Source organism: Acanthaster planci, linkage group LG07, assembly GCF_054643075.1.
Source record: "Acanthaster planci isolate LZ-2023a linkage group LG07, COTS_SCS, whole genome shotgun sequence".
In the NCBI taxonomy this organism is placed as follows: Eukaryota; Metazoa; Echinodermata; class Asteroidea; order Valvatida; family Acanthasteridae; genus Acanthaster; species Acanthaster planci.
Genome location: NC_141783.1, coordinates 17,991,362 through 18,010,143, shown reverse-complemented (window position 1 = coordinate 18,010,143; position 18,782 = coordinate 17,991,362). Strand labels below are relative to the sequence as shown.

At 42.3% G+C, this 18,782-nt stretch overlaps 1 protein-coding gene across 1 annotated transcript in view; it reads right to left on the bottom strand.

The window, feature by feature from the left end:
- Nucleotides 1-213: 213 nt before the first annotated feature.
- LOC110980380 (uncharacterized) overlaps nucleotides 214-18,782 on the bottom strand; it is a 28,778-nt gene continuing 10,209 nt past the window's right edge. The window contains exons 3-4 of the mRNA XM_022237002.2: nucleotides 5,796-5,989; nucleotides 214-2,911 (exon numbers count right to left, since the gene is read on the bottom strand). Of these exons, the coding sequence (XP_022092694.1) occupies nucleotides 5,834-5,989 (156 nt within the window). The 3' untranslated portion in view covers nucleotides 214-2,911; nucleotides 5,796-5,833. The remainder of the gene's footprint in view (nucleotides 2,912-5,795; nucleotides 5,990-18,782) is intronic.

The window sequence follows — 18,782 nt, the reverse complement described above, 5'->3', positions numbered from 1 at the left end:
GCGCTATACGATCTTTAGCCATGTCTGTGGTCTTTGCTTTTGCAAAAATACGCCCCCTCTTGTTCTCGCTCGGAGAGGAGTATAGGATGCTGTGATTACCTAAACATGCAACCGTGTGCCGTGTCACGGCAGTAATGGCTCTCATGCGATTAGTCTGTAAAATACACAGCCTGGCCACGCATGTGAAATGAAAAAAAGAAAATACTTGAGAGAAAGTGTTCACTCCGACTTTTATTTCAATTTCTCAGGTGATAAGACAAACACGAAGGGCACAAAATGTTACAGCAATAGAGAAAGCAGCCTATAAAGTTGAAGGCTAAGAGGCCCGAGAATGGAGTAGTTTGTGAACAACCGAGTAGACCCTGGTTTTGTTTACAAACACTGGTTGCCACTTTGTATGGGAGACTGGTTGGAAAAGTTTTCCTTCAACATTTCGCACATTCTGCTTCCGCAGTGTTAAAATTGAAGCATTGTAACTTAGTAGGTAGAAGTATTCATTTTTAGTTTTTCAATAGTTGCTTATGATTTTTGCAACACTTTGCGAGTTTTTGGTGCTGTTGTTTGAACTCATGGCTAGTCATAACTTCAAATCAAAAGTAGGGTCTGTTAGAAAGTAAAACGATGAAGAAAACTACAGTTACTGAAAGGATGAGCTAGCACGCCCTCTGTTGATACTAAGGCTGGAAACAAACCGGTTTCAAGTTTCAAAGTCAGTAATTAATAATGCTATACAAGTTACACCCAGGAAATACATAGGATTAGCTGCCACGTCATTGTGTAATAATTCATTTTCATGTGGCGATCGTAGCCTTGAGACAAAAAGAGGGACCCGAATGCCTGACGAGGAACATGTAAACGTTTTCCTTTGTTCTCTAACTGCACGGCACTTGCTGTACCAGCCATTGCACATCTTGGACATCGGTTTGCTGGTGCCAAAAGATGACTTCAATGATTTGTACAAAGATACAGGATGATTTGCCGTTGCATTCAGAAATTTTATTGGATAAAGAAACAAATGCTACGCGTAGACAAAGAGTACAGGCTTCGTTTTTGCAAGTAGCATTTTCTGTTAATATGATTAAACGATTTATCCAATCCAAAAATGAGCGGGGGGATGAGTTAATGGTTGCATTATCATTAATAATTTATCCGATAAATTGCAAATGAGCAACAAATGAGCGATAGTGCTCGTTATCATGAGTAATCTTTATTGCCCTCATACATGCTCACCCATCGGTGACGAGTTTGCTATTGTCTTCTCAGATTAATGAAGCCAGCTGGCTGCCTGCCACTGTACTTTTCATAGCGATCTCAGGCCTGACTCATTACAAGGCTTCTGGAGATGAAACAAGCTCACTGAAGTCCTATTTTCAGTGTAATTTTAACCTTTCCAGAACCTGATCGAGAATAATCAAGGATCTGGGCGGGCCGGTACCGTTGTGAGAGTCAGTCAAAAGATGGAGACACAGTCTGCTCAAATCCAATCACAATTTCTCAACTACATTTAACCAATTCCTAGACGCTCTAAATTTGGGCTTGAACAAAAAAAGCAAACGGGAATAAAACCCTTGATTAGCCTGGTTCAGAACCGTGCTCCTGTCTAAAGCCGAACCGACAGACCTGCAAAAACAGCTTTATATCAGCGACATTCAAAATTATATCCGCTGAAGAATGAAACTCTTCAACGGATGCTTTATTTCAGTCACGGGCAAGGAAATTAAGGCTATATATACGTTACATTTCTGGGCGACTAGAAATTTTCAGCGCTGCCCACTTTGAGCCCGGGGTCACCATACAATTCACTCACAATGGCCTTAAGAGTGGGGAGAGCACCGTCTTAGGTATGGACCAATTTACCTTATAGAGACATGCTTTAAAAAAAAAACAATTGTTGTGCAATCGCTCACTTTAATCCGTCGTTTTTTTTCATTTTCTGATCGATTAGTGTAACCCAGAACAAAACAGAGCATTACTTTGGAAAATGACAGGGGTCCTACACTGATTTCAGGTCCCACGTGTCTACTTTGCGTTCGAGTAGCTTACATAAGCCGCCTCGGGTTCAACTTCCGCCCCAAAGCCTTGATTGTTTTACACACAGCTCACACGGCTTGCCCGTGGAAGCAACTTGAACGCTCGTACCACACAGCTTTAGCGATTTGGCTACAATGTGCATGTGCTGAGAATCTTGGGCTGCATTTGAGTGTGTTACTTGATTGTGTCCCTGTGGGTAACCGTCGATCAGATCTGGTAGCATACTCGTGCATCACGTGGTGATTTCAAGATGGCAGACTGGTAAACGTTTACTTTTGGCGCGATCTGAGTAATCCACACGCATTCTCCTGCATCCCCGAAAGTTGAGTTCGTAACACGCGAATACAGCCCGGAGTAGACAATGACCATTCTCATCAAATTGCTGCATAATGCACATGTATGCACATGTCGTCGTCTGGGAAACGGGCTCTTGACTGCATAAAGACGGTCGTGATGAATATATCGCCACTAGCTTACAGTTTCAGAACAGTAGTCACGGTATAAATGTACATGTATTTGTCATGGCAATGACCGTAACAACAAAGGTTCTCAACACAGGTCTACATAAATGAACTAGGACTAATTTCGTAGACAATTATCAGACCAACCACTGTTTATACTCTTCTCATACCAAATAAAAAACTTTGGCAATAAACAATGAGCAAAGGTGACAAAGCGACACGACAAAACTAGGAAATCATTGTCCCTTTATTTAAATCAGCCTATTTCAATATCCGACACCGAAAGAAAAACACAAAGAACATGGAAACTCTTTCAGGTGACTTGAACATTTCTACAAGGTTGGATGAACACTTTTGTACACGGAGCCGCGTCCTAGGATTGAACTGGTTGAATTTCATTGTCACTCGCTCCAACAATGCTGCAGATGTGAAACAAGAAAGAAAGTACAGGCGTTTCATTTTTATCCCATTTTCTTTTACAAGACTGGTTACAAAAGAAAAGAAAAGTTGTGATCGACAAAAGTCAACAAGATGTCACCAAAATGGTCCCTTGATCGCTACTCTTCTCAATTGACACGTAAAGATACAATTCTTTGACTTAGTTCCCCCACCGACCAAGAAACGTACGAGAGTAAATTAACTCACAGGCAAGGGCGAAGGGGGAAGAGGAGGGAGAGAAGGGGGGCCACTGGCCCCCCAAATAGGAGCTAAACTTCTTTCTTTGAAACTTAATGAGAGAAAGGCAATTTTCTATCCATATTATTTTCTTCCCTTCCTACAGCGTGTAAAAAGCACCAGCATGTAGCTCCAGCCCTCAGAGAGGCCCAAAAAACAAGTTTGTCCCCGAAAATGTGGTTCTGGGTCCGCTCTTGAGCACTCGGAAGTATTTATGCAGTTTTCAACTTAGTGTCTGGATCAGGTGGAAAACCTGCTTGGACTAAGTGCTTTTCTTAATGTGACATGTTTTCTTTTAGACTCCTTATTTTTCATCGTTATGAACATGGGCGTGAAGAATGGTTCAAAGCATGACGACATTTCCTGCTGGTGGGGGAAGAGTTAGGAAACGAACGAATAAAGGGTTCGGAAGTTTTCAAAATCGGGGGGAACAGCGTCCGGTTTGGCCACGTGACAATTGTGCATGGTTACCCCTAGCAAAAGATTCTGTGATACAGTCGGAATATTTTGGCCTACGAACTGGGCAAAGAGGGCAAACATCTGCGATGAACAACGCGTGCAACATGCTAGTGAGTGTGGTGCCACTGCAGGTTTTTCTTATTGAAGTTACCAAAGGTTAGGATTTTATCATGCGTTCATTGTTTGTTTGTTTTTTCCAGTAACGTTTCGTCAACTGTTAGTTAGGCAAGTTGTTATTGAGCATAGACTATACAGCCTTCAAACGTTGGTCGTATAAAAAGACGATTTAAACATTATCACTTGACTGTATTACAAAATAAGTAGCAACACGTATTGTTCTGTGCGAAATACTGTCTTTTTTAAATGTGTCAATATAGGAGTTTTCTCTGTAACGAGAGAGTATCTATGTTCAAACGAACGTATTTGTTAAGAGCTTAAACTACGCTGCGCTATGTGTTCCGTAAACTGCAATTGATGCTTAGATTCAAGGCACCAAACTTGTTTCTCATGGATGGTGGATGAAATGAATCCTAGGCATGATAACCCCAGGAACTTTTCCGAAAAAAGGTGTCTTTTTCAAGTTGAAATGTGTTTCGTCTAGAAAAGGTTTGTCAATCTGCCAGCACACCAATTTCATTTGTTAGAAACGCCTTCACTCTATTCCTCTTTCAGCCAACATCAGCCATATGTGCGTGCTGGTTGTTACGCGCCTTTAATTTCTTTGGGAGATGCTTTTCATTCCCATTGATTTCCTATTGATTTCCACACCATTTTTGATTCTAGTAGTCCGTCCTCGGCTGCGTATAGGTCTAAATATTTCACACGTGCTGTTTGACACGCCGAATATCTAATAACTCACGAGGACCGGGTTTGTCTTCGGTCTTGCCTCGGCCAGGTGAACCACATTGGAGCCAGGATACCCGCGGTAATTTCATTATTTTCCCCCGTTCGTTCCACTCATTAAAAGGGAAGTGAGAATGGCAACAATAAAACATTATATACAATCATGGTCAAAAAGAGGGAAAGGCGTGAAGGCGAGAATAGGTTGAATGAGCATTTTCTTTCTGAACAACTCTTATTCAGCCTTTTCAAGATGGATTATTATTATTTTCTAATTATTCCTTTTCTATTTATTTATTTTCTTTCATTTATTCAGCCTGCTGAATTTGCCATCGGCAGATGAATATGTACACTACTCAAAAGAGTTAAAGACCATTTTTTCCTAACTTGTAATGTTTTTTCAAGCTATAAGTGGGGTCTAATTCTTCCAATTTTTTTATCTAGATGGTGTTCTCACTGGAATAAAAACTTTTTAAAATGTTCAATAGTGCAAGAGACATTCAGCAGTAAAATATCTCATATAAAAAGTATAAACAAAAGAAAAAGTGGTCCTTAACATGGTTTTTAGTAGTGCCGAAGAGTTCCCCAATAACGCGGCGCACTTCGACGTTCACCCGTCTTTCAATATAGAGTGCATGCCAAACCTCAATGTTGAAAAACGTCAAACCCATTTAGTTAATTAAAACACTGGCGCTATTAAATTCTTGATGCAGGCTTCAATGGTGAAGCTTTGTGGACAATATCAAGGACAGGAAATTTTGTCCGAAAGTCAGAAACGGCGGCGTCCGAATATTGGGCAAGAATTCGGCTAAGTGTCCCCTTTTTTAGCGCACTTTCCACATTCCACATAAACAGTTAAGAAGTTCTTTAAATTTGATCACGATTAACTTCACTCATGTACCAAATTACAAGTGTGTAAGAAAATCGGTTTCGTTTTAAGTTGAATTGATTCAGGAGCTGCAACAATAAGCAACAGAATGAGTTATTAAAATAAAAGTTTCAAACAATTCGACACAGTCATTTTGGTGAGAGAAAGTTTGTAACACTTTTTGAACTCATTTTTAATGAAAAATTCTCAAATGGCGAATAGAAACTGGTATGCTGGTTTCCGTTAAAGGCTCGTCTCCAATTGGTACCTCCTTTGTTGGTAAGAAATTGTTAAAAATTTTAAACCTGTTCGATCTGTCTATTTTGCCAGCAATCATATACTAATCGAAATGGATCATTCGATACCCACTGGCATCATAATTGCACCAAATATACATAGTGCATAATGTACACATGATGCACATAATGATATCTAAAGGTTGACCGGTCAATATAACCCACCTGCTGGGTCAATATAACGCAGCTGCTGGCCAAGTGAATCACCACTTGGGCTGGTTGTAGACCAGTCCCACTTGGCTGTATTTGCAGGTGGCGTCGTACTGCCGGCCGTCGGCCACACAGAAGGTGTATATGGGGCAGCGGCATCTGAAAGTCCTCTTCTCCGCTTGTTTGCAAACCTGATCCTTGCCGCAGAGCTGCGACAGAGCAGAAAATGAGAACAGACAACCGTGAAAACTGAGAGAGACGGGGTAAAAATGGAGTAGGCCCCCTACCTCTCGTTTTGGTTTTGATACTGGGGCATGTATGCATGATTTGATGGGGAGCGTCAGGAAATTTATAAGAAAGAGAATTCTACCATGGCAGTATACTTACACGACAAGCAAAGTTGTTGACAGAAAAACTATGCCGGATAAACTGTCCGATTCTTTCACTATACACGAGATGGGAAACTAAACCAATTAGGCGGAAAGTTTGTTATTGCTCAACAGTTTGGTAAGGTACATTGTCTTCTTTTGCGTCCAACGGTCACATTTGGCCACCGTATTCATAATTAGATTTCTGAGATCAAAGGCATGGTAGATATTGTAACATTTTGATAATTCGGTTCCGTTTAACTTTGCTCTGATACGATTCCCTCTAACACCAGCCCATTAACAAATTATTTGTTACCGGCAAAATCCTTCGGTTCTCTGAAAGAAAAAAAATGATTGACTATATTTAGTCCGATCAGCTGGTTCAGGTTCGTTGCCAGCCGTTTTTGTTTTCAAAACAGCCATGCCAAACCCAATGGATTGCTGAACGATATGCAGGGGGCGTTTGCAAGAGCCGCCTTTTCTTCGCAACGCACGAGTGACCAGGAAACGCTTAATATTGTTATCACTGCGTGAGAGATCAACGACGGCAGTTTTGGAGTCGGCCGCCCTTTACGCTATCCTAGCAGCGAGAAATCGAGAGGTTTCTAATTTGCAGCATTAGCACGTGCCGTTCAATCGGCTGGGGAAAGTTAATTGTGTAACTGAGTTCATGTCTTACCTGAAAGCAGAGACATAAAAATGCTAATATCATGAACAAAAAGGGCAACTAAAGTATGGATCTACAAGGAGGATGACCTCTGTCATGGGGCAGCCATCTTGCTTTTCCACCATTAAAGCAATGCAACCAAACTGAGGCCCAACGGGAACGTATATAGTATGTTCCCTTTTATCAATATGTGAAGTTGTATACAGTCGAACCTCATTAATAGAGGGGTCCCAATACGACGCTTTTAGCGTACTTCCGCGTTTGAAAACGAGGCTGTGTGTATCAGCTTCAGTTCTTGATACGATCAGACGAGACACAAAATACATAACGGTATGTTAAATTCAGACTTTTCAGGCTGCACATTTTTGTGGAAGAGTCTTTCAGGATGACTCCTAAAACCAAAGGAAAAAAATAACGGCAATTTACGGCGAACTAACGTACCTGCGATGGTTGTGTATCTGCATGTGCAGTGGGCGTGGTTTAAACCAGAACCGGATGTAGTGTATCGACTCCGCGGGCGCGCGCGATGAAGTTCCACACAAAGAGCCTCGGTTTCGATGCAGATATCCGCAGACGGCGCTAGTGTGAAATCCGACTATAAGAGGTCCTTCGGACTTGGCAAATTACCTTTATATAACAGAAATCTTGTATTGTCAGGAATGAAAAAAAATGAAAAAAAAAGATTGGGACCCGAAATTTTCCTTGTTATGAGCAGAATCTTACATTAACAGTGCACTTATTAACGAGGATCGACTGTAGTGCCGATGATCCTATGGGGAACAAGACAAACATGGCTGCATCAGGAAAAAGGTCTATAACCAACAAACGGCCAAATAACGTCACGTACAACGACCCGACGGAAACACAGACGTCAGTGAGAAGAACTTGGGAGTTGACGATTTCAAGAACGAAAAGAACATCAATCTGTAGTGTATCTATCTGTTTTCGCACACGGTCCCTTTTTGTCGAATAAAAATACACCACATGCCAATTATAGAAGCATGCTATAACAAGAACATGATTCTTAGAACTTGTTTACAAGTGAGCTGCATATTCGCCAAATCCTTTGACCTGGTAAAGGGCTTAACGTCGCATTAGAGATACATCGCTCCCGGGATGACAGATGTCCAGGATATGTCCTTTTCCGGACACAGCACCGGTCCGTACGGGGCCCTTCAATTTGGTTGCAGGGTGTCCATCTACGGGATTGATCAACCTCCAGGGAAGTAGTCGGGGATAAAAGAGAAGGCAGCGGCACGGCAGTGGTGCTGTATACCGAGCAAGTCTCCGGGCTTGTCATTATTTAACACACAGTTTGTCCCTGTACACCGCCCTCGCTTGTGGCGTGGTCCCCGCGCTCATCTCACCGGCTGTCGCGTAATTCATTCACCGTGAAATTATTATCCTTCACCCGAGGTGCCGCTGCCCAAATTCCAACTTCGACATCCGGATTTTTGTGTAAATCTTCACCCGGTGGAAGGTGTCACTTCTTTTTTATAGGAGGCCCGTCTTTGACAACAAATATAGAAACCATGAGTTCATTTCACATTCATTGTAGGGGAAAGGGTCGGGGATAAAATGTCTTCATCTTAAGGAAAACTTCAATTTCAGATGCCGCGGTCGCACGTAACCAGTCTACTATTGTTTGCGTCGATTTGAGCATGTGCTCATTAGCTGAAGCGTGACGTAAGCAATAGCCGACTGGTTATGTATACAGTGACGTCACTCGCACACTTTTGTGTTTAAAAGGCATATTAGCGCGAGGACCAGCGCTTGAACCAGCACACGCGCGTACTCCATTCGTTTGCTCTACACTGCCTGGTTCAAAATGATGTCACACTTCGGTATTAAGTGTGACGTCATTCTGAACTAGGGAGTGCAGTTCAAACGAATGGAGTACGAGCGTGTGTCGGTTCACACGCTGGTTCTCGCGCTAATGCCTTTTACACACATAAGTGTGCACGTGACGAATTCACTTCGATATTCCATAGCTAGAAGTGTCAGGCCTAATCCAACCTCGTTCCCATGGGTACAATCCTGCCACCCCAGGTTGATTCCCAAAATGCCTCGCGCGATCTTTTGTGGAGGAACGTGCACGCAGCCCATCGAGTCGAGGTTGGGCCTATTCTTACACATCACGTAAATTTTGGCCCAGAACATGGTGATATGGTGACATGCTCCATGACGTACACGTGCCTAACCTCTGGCGCGGTCCAGTGTCCAGTCTTCTACGCACATGAAGCATTTTAGATCTGCGTCACGTCTCAATGTGCTTGTGCACGTTTCAGACGTGTGAGCTTCTCTACTTACGATCTCTGTAGCTGCATGGGCCCAATGTGTATGCTATGCCGCCACAAAGCGTATCAAAGTCTCCAGTCGCACTATCATCGGTGGTAACCATTCGAAAACTCGCTGTCCAAATCGTACCTTACGGCCCACACAGTTGCAAGAGTTTGCCAGTACTGAGGCATGGTCAATAGTACAGTATGTATGCCAGTATTGGCACATCTCCGTTTGTTTCGCATGGATCTGCAGCCGATTTCACAAAACCTGGCATAACTTTGAACCATGCGTAAGCCTTGCACCTCGAATTTATGCTGTAGCTGCGCAGTATACTTACGTTCGATCTCACGAAAACTTGCCTAGCTACCCCACGTTTTAATAGTAAATTTCTTGGACGAGGACAAAAAGGGCTTTTTGATGGGTGTTTCTTTCAAATACAACAACAAGCATCAAAGAGTCGTTGAATTATTATATCCGCCGGCCATTTTAAAAGGTTTTTGTCTGTTTTTCGTCGGAACAAGTCAGAAAATCTCGCAGATCCTTCATAGCCATACACGTGGCTGATGCCATTTACACCTTATTGTTGAAATCATTGATCTCCATTATAAAGACTGGATAGGACATCGTGCATTGTTTGTGGACAAAATGCGAGGCCGAAAAATGGTGGCACCTCATTAGGGTAATATGATGCTGTATGAAGTACATTTCTAGTCGAAATTGATTATGGAAAGAACCCTTATCTCATGGGACGGTGGCTAAGCCCTCGGCTTCCCTCCCGAAAACAAGCCAAAAATAAACAGAAAATGCAAGAATATCATTTTCAGAATTAACTGACCATTTTCTTATAAATGAATATCACGTCTTGGCGTTCCACAAGTTGATATCTGGTACTAATTATAAACCCAAAATACAAAGTAAACGCGAAAACTTATACCAGTCAGATCCTTAGTGGCGCTGTGGTTTATTTTATTGTTAAATACAACTCATCGCACTTCAAATATGCAAATTACGCGAGATATCATCACGAGCCGCGAGCTGGACCAAGAGCTGGCCCCAAAACTTGGTCAGACGGAAACATTTTACTAAGGTGTTATTAGGTAAACTCCTAATCACATTTTACAATGAATTTATTGCCAAGATTAACCATAACAACGTCAATGGGTATGTAATAGGGTACATCGGCTTCACAGGCTGCCAATGCAAAATACGACTTGTGACAACACAGGTAGGCCTACTGAGGGCTGTACTGGGTTCGCCCACCATATGAATCGAGTCCATAATATTCTTGACAATAGCATGGAGTATTACATTATTAAACCGATGAGCAGTCTACTTGTTCGTGGGCGCATAGACTTACGATTGCGTTTATGGTTGATTATGCACGCTCTTTTCCAAAGGAGGTAATGTTGCGAATGCGGCCTCGCTACACCGCAATTTTGTTAAATTAAGGGGGTTATTATTACGATTCGGCTCGAAGTATCTAATGATTGGTGGGCGCCAAGAACTAGGAGTAGTCTGGTTCCCTTCCCTTACACTCTCGAGAAAATGAAAGTCAAGGAGGCAGTGGTATAACAGTTCGAATGTGAATGTGTTCGAATGTGATTTTGGTTATGCTTTCCAGTGCAGGTACAGGACGTTTCAACTGAATTGTGGTTGGACGTCACTTCAACTAACCTTCGACAGATTGCTGTTGTAGAAACAATGTTATGTGCCATTGGGTCGTGTTCTAGCGTGTGGAATATGTGAAGATACTATATTTCGTCGGTAAAGCTATGAAATTTTATATTTAATTCAATCACGCGTAACGCCAGAAAAAAGTCAGTGCAACGCGAAATGCCCAGTTTCAATTCATTACCTGACAAGTAATGTGATATCCTATGTAGCATTAGCTTTTCATTAGCAGAAGTCCGTATATCGTTTGGTAGGGGAACTAGACTAGAAACAGCTGCAGAGCTATAGTTGCTTTAGTCTGTTAAGCTGTGTCCGAATTTCTCGGTTGCGGCTTGGAATTACACACCACTTTACGTGAAGTGCCGCCATTACCATAGACTCGTGTGAAGTTCCAAGCTTCGTGTATCCAACTTCCTTGGCTGCGGCTGGAGGTACTGCAGCCACCTCAGCCTGTGGTTTTTCATAGGCTGCATCCAAATCTCTTGTCTAAAGCTAGGTCTAGGTTTCTTCGCTCAGTTGGAAATGCGTGATAGAGACGCGTAGACGATAGACCTAGCCGTAGCTCTGGAAGCCCGTTTCGGACAGGGCCATAGACTGACATGTTATTTCCAGATATGAGTCAGGGACACGACTAGTATATATGCCATATGCCACCCTGGTTCTAGACCATTACTTGGTCTCTCAAACTCAGTGTATTCGAGTAAGCTCGAGGAGTGCATGCTCTCAGAGCATGTCGAGCGTGCTGAATTATTAGCTCGATTTTGATTATTAGTAAGTTTTTATTGCTATTTTATTTACTTTGTTTGATTTCGCTCAGCTATTCCTAATATGGCGAGCATAGGCACCAGTTTTTCTCTAACTATAGCTGTAAATAAGATCAGAAATACTCAGTAATTTGAAGAGTCGGTAATGGAAAGCTGATATTCATTGGATTTGTTTTTAGGGTTTTTTAGAGAAACGTTGTTCAAGTTGAGGTCATGCTTGATCTTTCTTAAAGAACCTGTCGTTTAGCTCTGCTGGCTCTGTTTGTTTCCAAGACGGTGTTTTTGTCACTGTTGCCTATGAACCGTAAAAGGCATTCAATCGGGCATACTTTCTCCGCCCACGCATGATACAGCCGAGTTTCCTCGTCCATTCGAAGCCGTTAAAAATGATGATAATATTGTTGATTCAGCTGAGACGGTCTCCAACCGATTTTTATCCGCTTCCAGCAAATTTTCGCCATGCCGGGACACAATCGAGGTGTAAAGTGAAATTTGCAGCGTTATTCTTGCTTTGTACACAAATTGTTCCTCTGTCTCAACCGAACAGTGCTACTGGCGGATCTCACGGGGAGTTGCAATTCGAGAAGTTACGTTCAAGACAGCCAGGACATAGAAGCTGTTACAGATTGGGCGCTGATTTATTAACACATTCAATAGCCATTCATGTTTCGATCCACCAAACAGGTGCATGTGGTTGGTTATCACAGCCCAAACATTTCTTTCCACGATACCATTTAAAAGCCAACGAGTCAACAGTCTGATTAAAGAACTATTTAACACAACCAGGTGAATTATTCATATCATCAATAAAAAAAAACTCAAAAGGGGAAATCCTCGATCCATCATTTTTAGAATTTTGGTTTGCTTACAACATGGAGGGGACATTCGACATTGTGTCCCCCTGTACCAAATTCAGGGGGGGCGTGTCCTCCCGTCCCCCCGGGATTTCCGCCCATGCCTGCGACACAAGCTTACCTAATCAACCCTTGAATGTACAGAATGAGAAAAAAACTAGGCCTGTCACCACCTTTACTGCACTCAGAACCCGCTGGTGAGAAATGTTTCCTTTTTAACCAGTTTTAATCAGTGCAATCAGCTCAAAGTAAAATTAATGAGCTGAATCTAAATCTCAGTAAGTTCCACCTTTAGATATTCAGCCAATGTTTGTAACGCGAGTTGCAATTTCAGTAATCAATGACTCGCGAGTCTCTGAGTCACTGGATAGATCACCATTCACATAGGTTCAGTGTTCTCTCCGTTTCTTTACAAAAAGTGTACCTGGTTTCACTGCACCACAGAGCTAATTTTCCCAGACACATTCTACTGTGGCACAACAAAAGTGAAGACTCGTCTGACCAGCGTCGCGAATGCGAAGAAAAGACACCAAGCAAGTCCAAAGGGTGACACATCACTTCCAAACTTCGAAGTTGTCGAGTTGTTGCGCCTCAAATGTTGGCCACACGCCCTTTAAAGGTATTGATATGTTTGCGGTTGGCAGACTGATAAACTACTGATGAAGAAGTCTTATCAATAAGTCAATGGGACTTATCCTTTCATCTCCAAACCTGCAGATAGTAGCCTATGTCTGTACTGAACCGTGCCAACGGATGGTTTGCCCCTTGTCAGTCGGCAAATGTAAGAGTGAATTCCTAATGGGGCAACTCTACAGCATGACATTTTGACACAATCATATTGACACGCGTCAAGAGTATACTTTACTACTTCCAACACCAACTTTATTCATCATCGATGAATTACTTCATAATTAGTTAACCGAGGCTGGTAACTAAAGGACACTAAATAGATGATGCTGTGTCATTCCGAAAACAAATTAAAGTGCAACTTAAAGTTGGTGTAACATACCACATCAGTGGTACATTTGCTATTTTGCTCGTGAAAAAAATTTACATTTGACGTATTCCAAAATATGTCAAAATGTCATGCAGTTAGCATGACACTCCATAGTCCTATGTCAGATGTAATTTATATGTGTTCTATGGGGCGTGTAAGTAAAGGACGAACGTCCCTTGATCGACAGAGATCTGAGACTTACCGGGGTCACCGTGAAAAAGGGCTATACGCGTAATTTACCCAATGTACTTGGTAAAGGTTAACAAATCAATTTCTTATTTTTTCCCCTTGGTAATTTTTTGTCCAGAGATGAAGAACCCTGGAGGAGCCCGTGGGTCTCTCGACACATTCGAGCCAGCCCAACGGAAAAGAGACCCAACGATGATTCAAAATGATGCAGGTGAACATTGTACGGAACGCTTCTAACTAAATCAGAGCAGCAATTTTTCACTCTTGCTGGAAGGACATTTCCCGCCAATTGACACAAAATGATCGAGCGTAAATGTCTCGGGCGAGAAACGGTCGATTTCTCCCCGTTTCAAGACTGTATAACAGACATGTTCCAACATCTGATGCGCAGCGAGTCAGCCCTCGGCTGCTTGAAGACGCAAAATATCTATTTTCACCATTAGATTATAAAACATTGCACCTATATGTTAATCAAATTTATAAGTGCTATAAAACACAATCAAGAGCCCTATAGGGCCAACCTTTAATATCAGTAATTTGTTTGGTGTCACGACTGCCATGCGTCCCGGAAGTATGGGTTGGTAAATCACGTCATGTTGCCAGCCTATATACACTGCCGTCAAATAGTTTATGGCCGTGTTTCAAGCCTTCGATACCAGTTAAAAAGTGAAAACTAAATCAGTTTTCCCATACTAAGGCAAACATTACTTTTAAAGCGTCATTACAGAATCTACACATTTTGTATCAGTTTTGTTTCCAAGTTGAATTGCTGATAGGTCGATAGAAATATCATTTTACTATTTTTTGTTATCGCCCTAAAGTAACTGTACTAATTTTTGATAAACAGAAAAGTGTAAAGACATCTCTCTGGAAATCAGAGGTCAATTTAGGACATTGCCCGTGTTTACTTCAGCTAAAGTGTGACCTGAGAGAGAATTACTTTTCGACTAATCAAAAAGGAACACTAAAATTAAAAATATCACTTCTGAAACATCGTTTGCATTAACACAGGGTGGTATATTGTACTTTCAAACACATTCATTTGTCACGAAGTTACGTTTTGGATTACGTGAAACTCCAGTTTCAATAGCATTGCCACTCTTTCCCACAATGTTCTCACAACCCTGGCAACACGCTACCCTCGCCATGGGCATCGCTACAACAATGCTCAAGCAGACGGATCACACTAGCCATGATTTACGGTTCTCGCCTAAATTGAAATCACGAGAAGAGCGCGTATTTCTTCCTGCTTGGTCTCCCTAACGTCAAATTCAATTCCCCAGGTTGAAATGAGATGGTCATCGCGGGTGGCGTCTCGATAGGGTAGCGTACGTCTTTTAGGAGGTGTACGGCAGTAGGGTGGCAGGTGTTATGCAGTACAAAGAAAGATGCTGCCATCGGGTTTAATTTGTTGTGCATGGACAAGGATACGCCGTGGGGGGGGGGGTTGGGTGATAAAGCAACACTGAACAAAACGGAACCGGAACGCAGATAATGATCGCCTTGTATAAAGGCCCGTTTCCGTCCTTCCATCACGGGGAGGAACAGGCCTTGCGCACATTCGCGACTCTTACATAACGGTTTTTCACGGTACATGCATGAGGTCATTGTCAATAATGTAATTTTTTTTCAAACGACGTTTGAAAAAGAGCGTGCAAGTGCCTTTCTTTTTCGTGATAAACTAACATGAAATGTAACACCATCATGGTCAATCGAGCCAAGGCCAGCACAGCGCTCAACACTGGAAAATAACCGAGGTGAATTGATGAATATAAGGTCCAAAATCATAGACTGACGGTTAACTCAATTCCTACGTGTAACAAAGTCTACCAGGTGACACAGCTTAAGAAAGAACTGATCTATAGTTTATAAGCTTAATCCACTAAGTTTGAATTAGTATAGCTGTTATTACAGATGGTAAGAGCCTGCTGTATGACACTTTTGCCACACTTTCAGTGATCTATTGATGAATCAGGCAACCTTTACAAGGCAATAGTTGAAAGAGTTTTTGTTTGGTTTACAGCATCTAGGAAGGCAGACAAAGAGAAATTGGGAAGAATTAAGAAACGAGCCGGCAAACTGATCGGTAAACACAGACAATTAAATGAAGCGTGTACGAATAAAATTTGGGAGAAAGTCAAGGAAATTTGATGTAATGATTCAGACCCATTCTTCACCTTTTATCAATTCATGCGATCAGGAAAATGAGTAAGATCACTGCCCTCCCAAACGACACGAATTTTATGATTCGACCGTCATAGTTGTTTTTTAAATCTATTTAAACAGTGTTTTTGTCTAATATTTTAATTATACATGATTGTGGATGATTTTATCTGTATTTTTTATTTTTTGGAGTATATGTTAATTACTGCATGTATGCATATTTGTTTAATGTTGTGTATGTTTGTGTTTTTGTAATCAGTGGAGGTTTTTTTGGGGGGGGTGTTTTTTCTCTATTTGCTTGGTTTCAGCATTTGGGAGAGCCACTTGATAGTGATTTAGTTCGCCCTTTTAGCTGTCCCTCAGGGGTGCTGTTGCCATGTCCTGTCTTAACTACTGTTTTTTGATTGTATGTGTGCTTGTATTTTGTTTTCTGAAAAATAATAAATGAAATGAAATCTGATCGTGTTTTTAATCACTTTTTCAGAATTTGTTTCTAATTTTGTACAACTGGGTTCATAAAATACGGTGGTTTACTGTTGTCTGATCAATTTTTAGTTATCAGTTCCCTGAACTTCATTTGTTTGTGTTTTGTTAAAAATAAATTGTGGTCTCCATTCGTGGAAAGAAGTGTCGAAACGATGTTCGACGTCGTCTGCCTCGACTTGACAGTGATCGAATGCGCATGCGCTAACTCTAACAAAGTGGTGCACAAGGGCATGGGAGTGAATATACGTGCATTGGCCACCGGTATTACAGGTCGCTGGTGCCCGTCTCGTGCCGAGAACGTGACGGGAACCTGCGGGACCTACTAGGACACTGTTTTTCTACGATATTCTCAAGGCAGAAAGTCTCATGTGAGTCGTTTTATGGACCGTAATGACAACCAAATATTGATCACCAAAGTAAGTACACCTGCCACATTCAGTTACTTAATAAGGAATGTGACACGGTTATTCTAAACGGCGATTACGAAACGAATGACGAGCATGATGCATGTGCCGCCATCAGTTTTTCAAATATTCACGAGCCTTTCTACCGCCGCGGCGCCACGGGCACACTGCGTACTTTGTCACAATATCCAAACATGCGAAACATCTTTTCGGCACAATTTTCCCCCGGGTCCGGACCACACACACACACACACACACTAATTGAAGGGGTCCAACACTTCGCGAGTTGGGCCGGGGCTCCCTTGCAGTGCCTCACTTCCGCTATAAGTGCCAGTGGTGAGAGTGGATGATAAGTCGTTCCCTGGGGGAAGACCCCGATGGTGATACGACCGCGTCAAACGCATCCATTTAAAAACACCGTTCGCGGCAACAGTACCCCCAGGGACCTTTATCATTTTTCATATTTGGCTGGTGTGAATGTTGCTCATGCACTGCATTCAAGAGTGCTTAGAACGTCCCCGACGAAGTTTTTAAGTAACACTCCGGCAAGGATTACTGACGATCGACAGTGGCTATCTCGAACTAACTGCAGTGTACGTACTTTCCTTGACGTAGAGGTTAACGATAAAGCGTCCTCATCTTTTATCTATTATTTGATAAGTGAATACCTAATTGAAAAAAGGGCCCAACTCCAACAAAACCTGTTGTGAGTTCAAAAGAAAGGAGTTGCAAAGGAAATCAATTAACTCTCCTTGGCCCAATGGTGGAAATGGGCCTTTCTTTTAATGAGGTATTCAATAATATCGTATTGTTCCCGATTATTGTTAGATAACGCTGTGATGTCGATGGCAAGTATCCGTTGAAAGTTCCAGTATAAAGGGAAGTATGGGATGCCTAAAATGGTTCCTAAATAGGATGTGATACATTTTCGATACAATGTGACATATTTTGACAATGCTGAAGTTGACAGGCCTTCTTGGTGGTCGATAGTTTTCTGACAGAAACTTTTTCCGTGATCCTAGAAACGTCAGGGATGATTGAGCAGCGGTGATCATTCTTTTCCATTATACATCGCAGAGCGTCAGTAAAGACTCGACCAACTGGCAATTTTGGCGCCTGCTGTAACAGGTGGTGACATGTGGAAAGTTTTATGATGTTGGCTCGTCATTGCTTGGGCACATATTCCTGCCGTGCTAGAGTTGCGAAGCCAGTCATAGTGTTTGGTGGGTACTTATGTCGCCTGAACAAAGAAACATTGTTCAAGACAAACGGAAAGGTTATCCACGTCATCTGATGGAATACCAGTTTCCTCGATAGTGTGACCGTTTCTGTGTAAGCCGAACGCAAACAACGGACAGTTTTGGCCGGAGGTTGTTCGATATGGGTCCGTCATTGTTTGTTTTTACTTGTAGCTTTTGTGTTACCTGCAGTCGCGGTACAAAAAACGTGACTTGCCTATTACGGGCCTGATTTGATAACCACGTACCGTCTACATGGCCGTTTGATTTGAGGCCAGTGGCCAATATTTTCATTGCACGGGCCCTGGAACGAGTTGAGGATGGGTCTGGCATGGCCTTGCAATGGGGTTGTTTGTGGCCCCGCTGGTTGTGACGGAGAGAAGGACAAGACACGGTTCCTCGGTACGGTCTGCTTCGCACAGAGGGTAGAGTACGGTGAACCTGATGGCATCTTGGACAGAGGTCCCATTCTAGTGTCTGGAGTCACGTCGTCAGATTTAGAGGAAAAAGTGACAACTTTTCGGAAAGCAGTGGTGTAGCATCTATTAATAGGCGACTTGATTTTACCAAGCGTATACAAACCTGCTCAAAGCCTTAGGCCTACGGGTACTTTGCTTGTACGGCTGAGTTGAAAGTGAAACAGCACTGACACGACTTTGCAACTTTGAAGGTTCTAAGGAATGGCATTGCAATCTACGCAGTTAAGGCGCGAAAGAAAAGTTGCAGCCTTATTTCATTTCAAGGTGGTGAATTCTTCAACACGTTATGTCACACATTCGGCCATTTATCATTAATTATTATTAAGGCTTTCTTGTACTGAAATCAAGGATTCCTAAAAGCGCCCTAGGCACATATAGCTCGTAAGCCCGAAAAAATCTGTAGAAAGGAGACTAGACGAAGTTATAGTTTTAGAGGTGA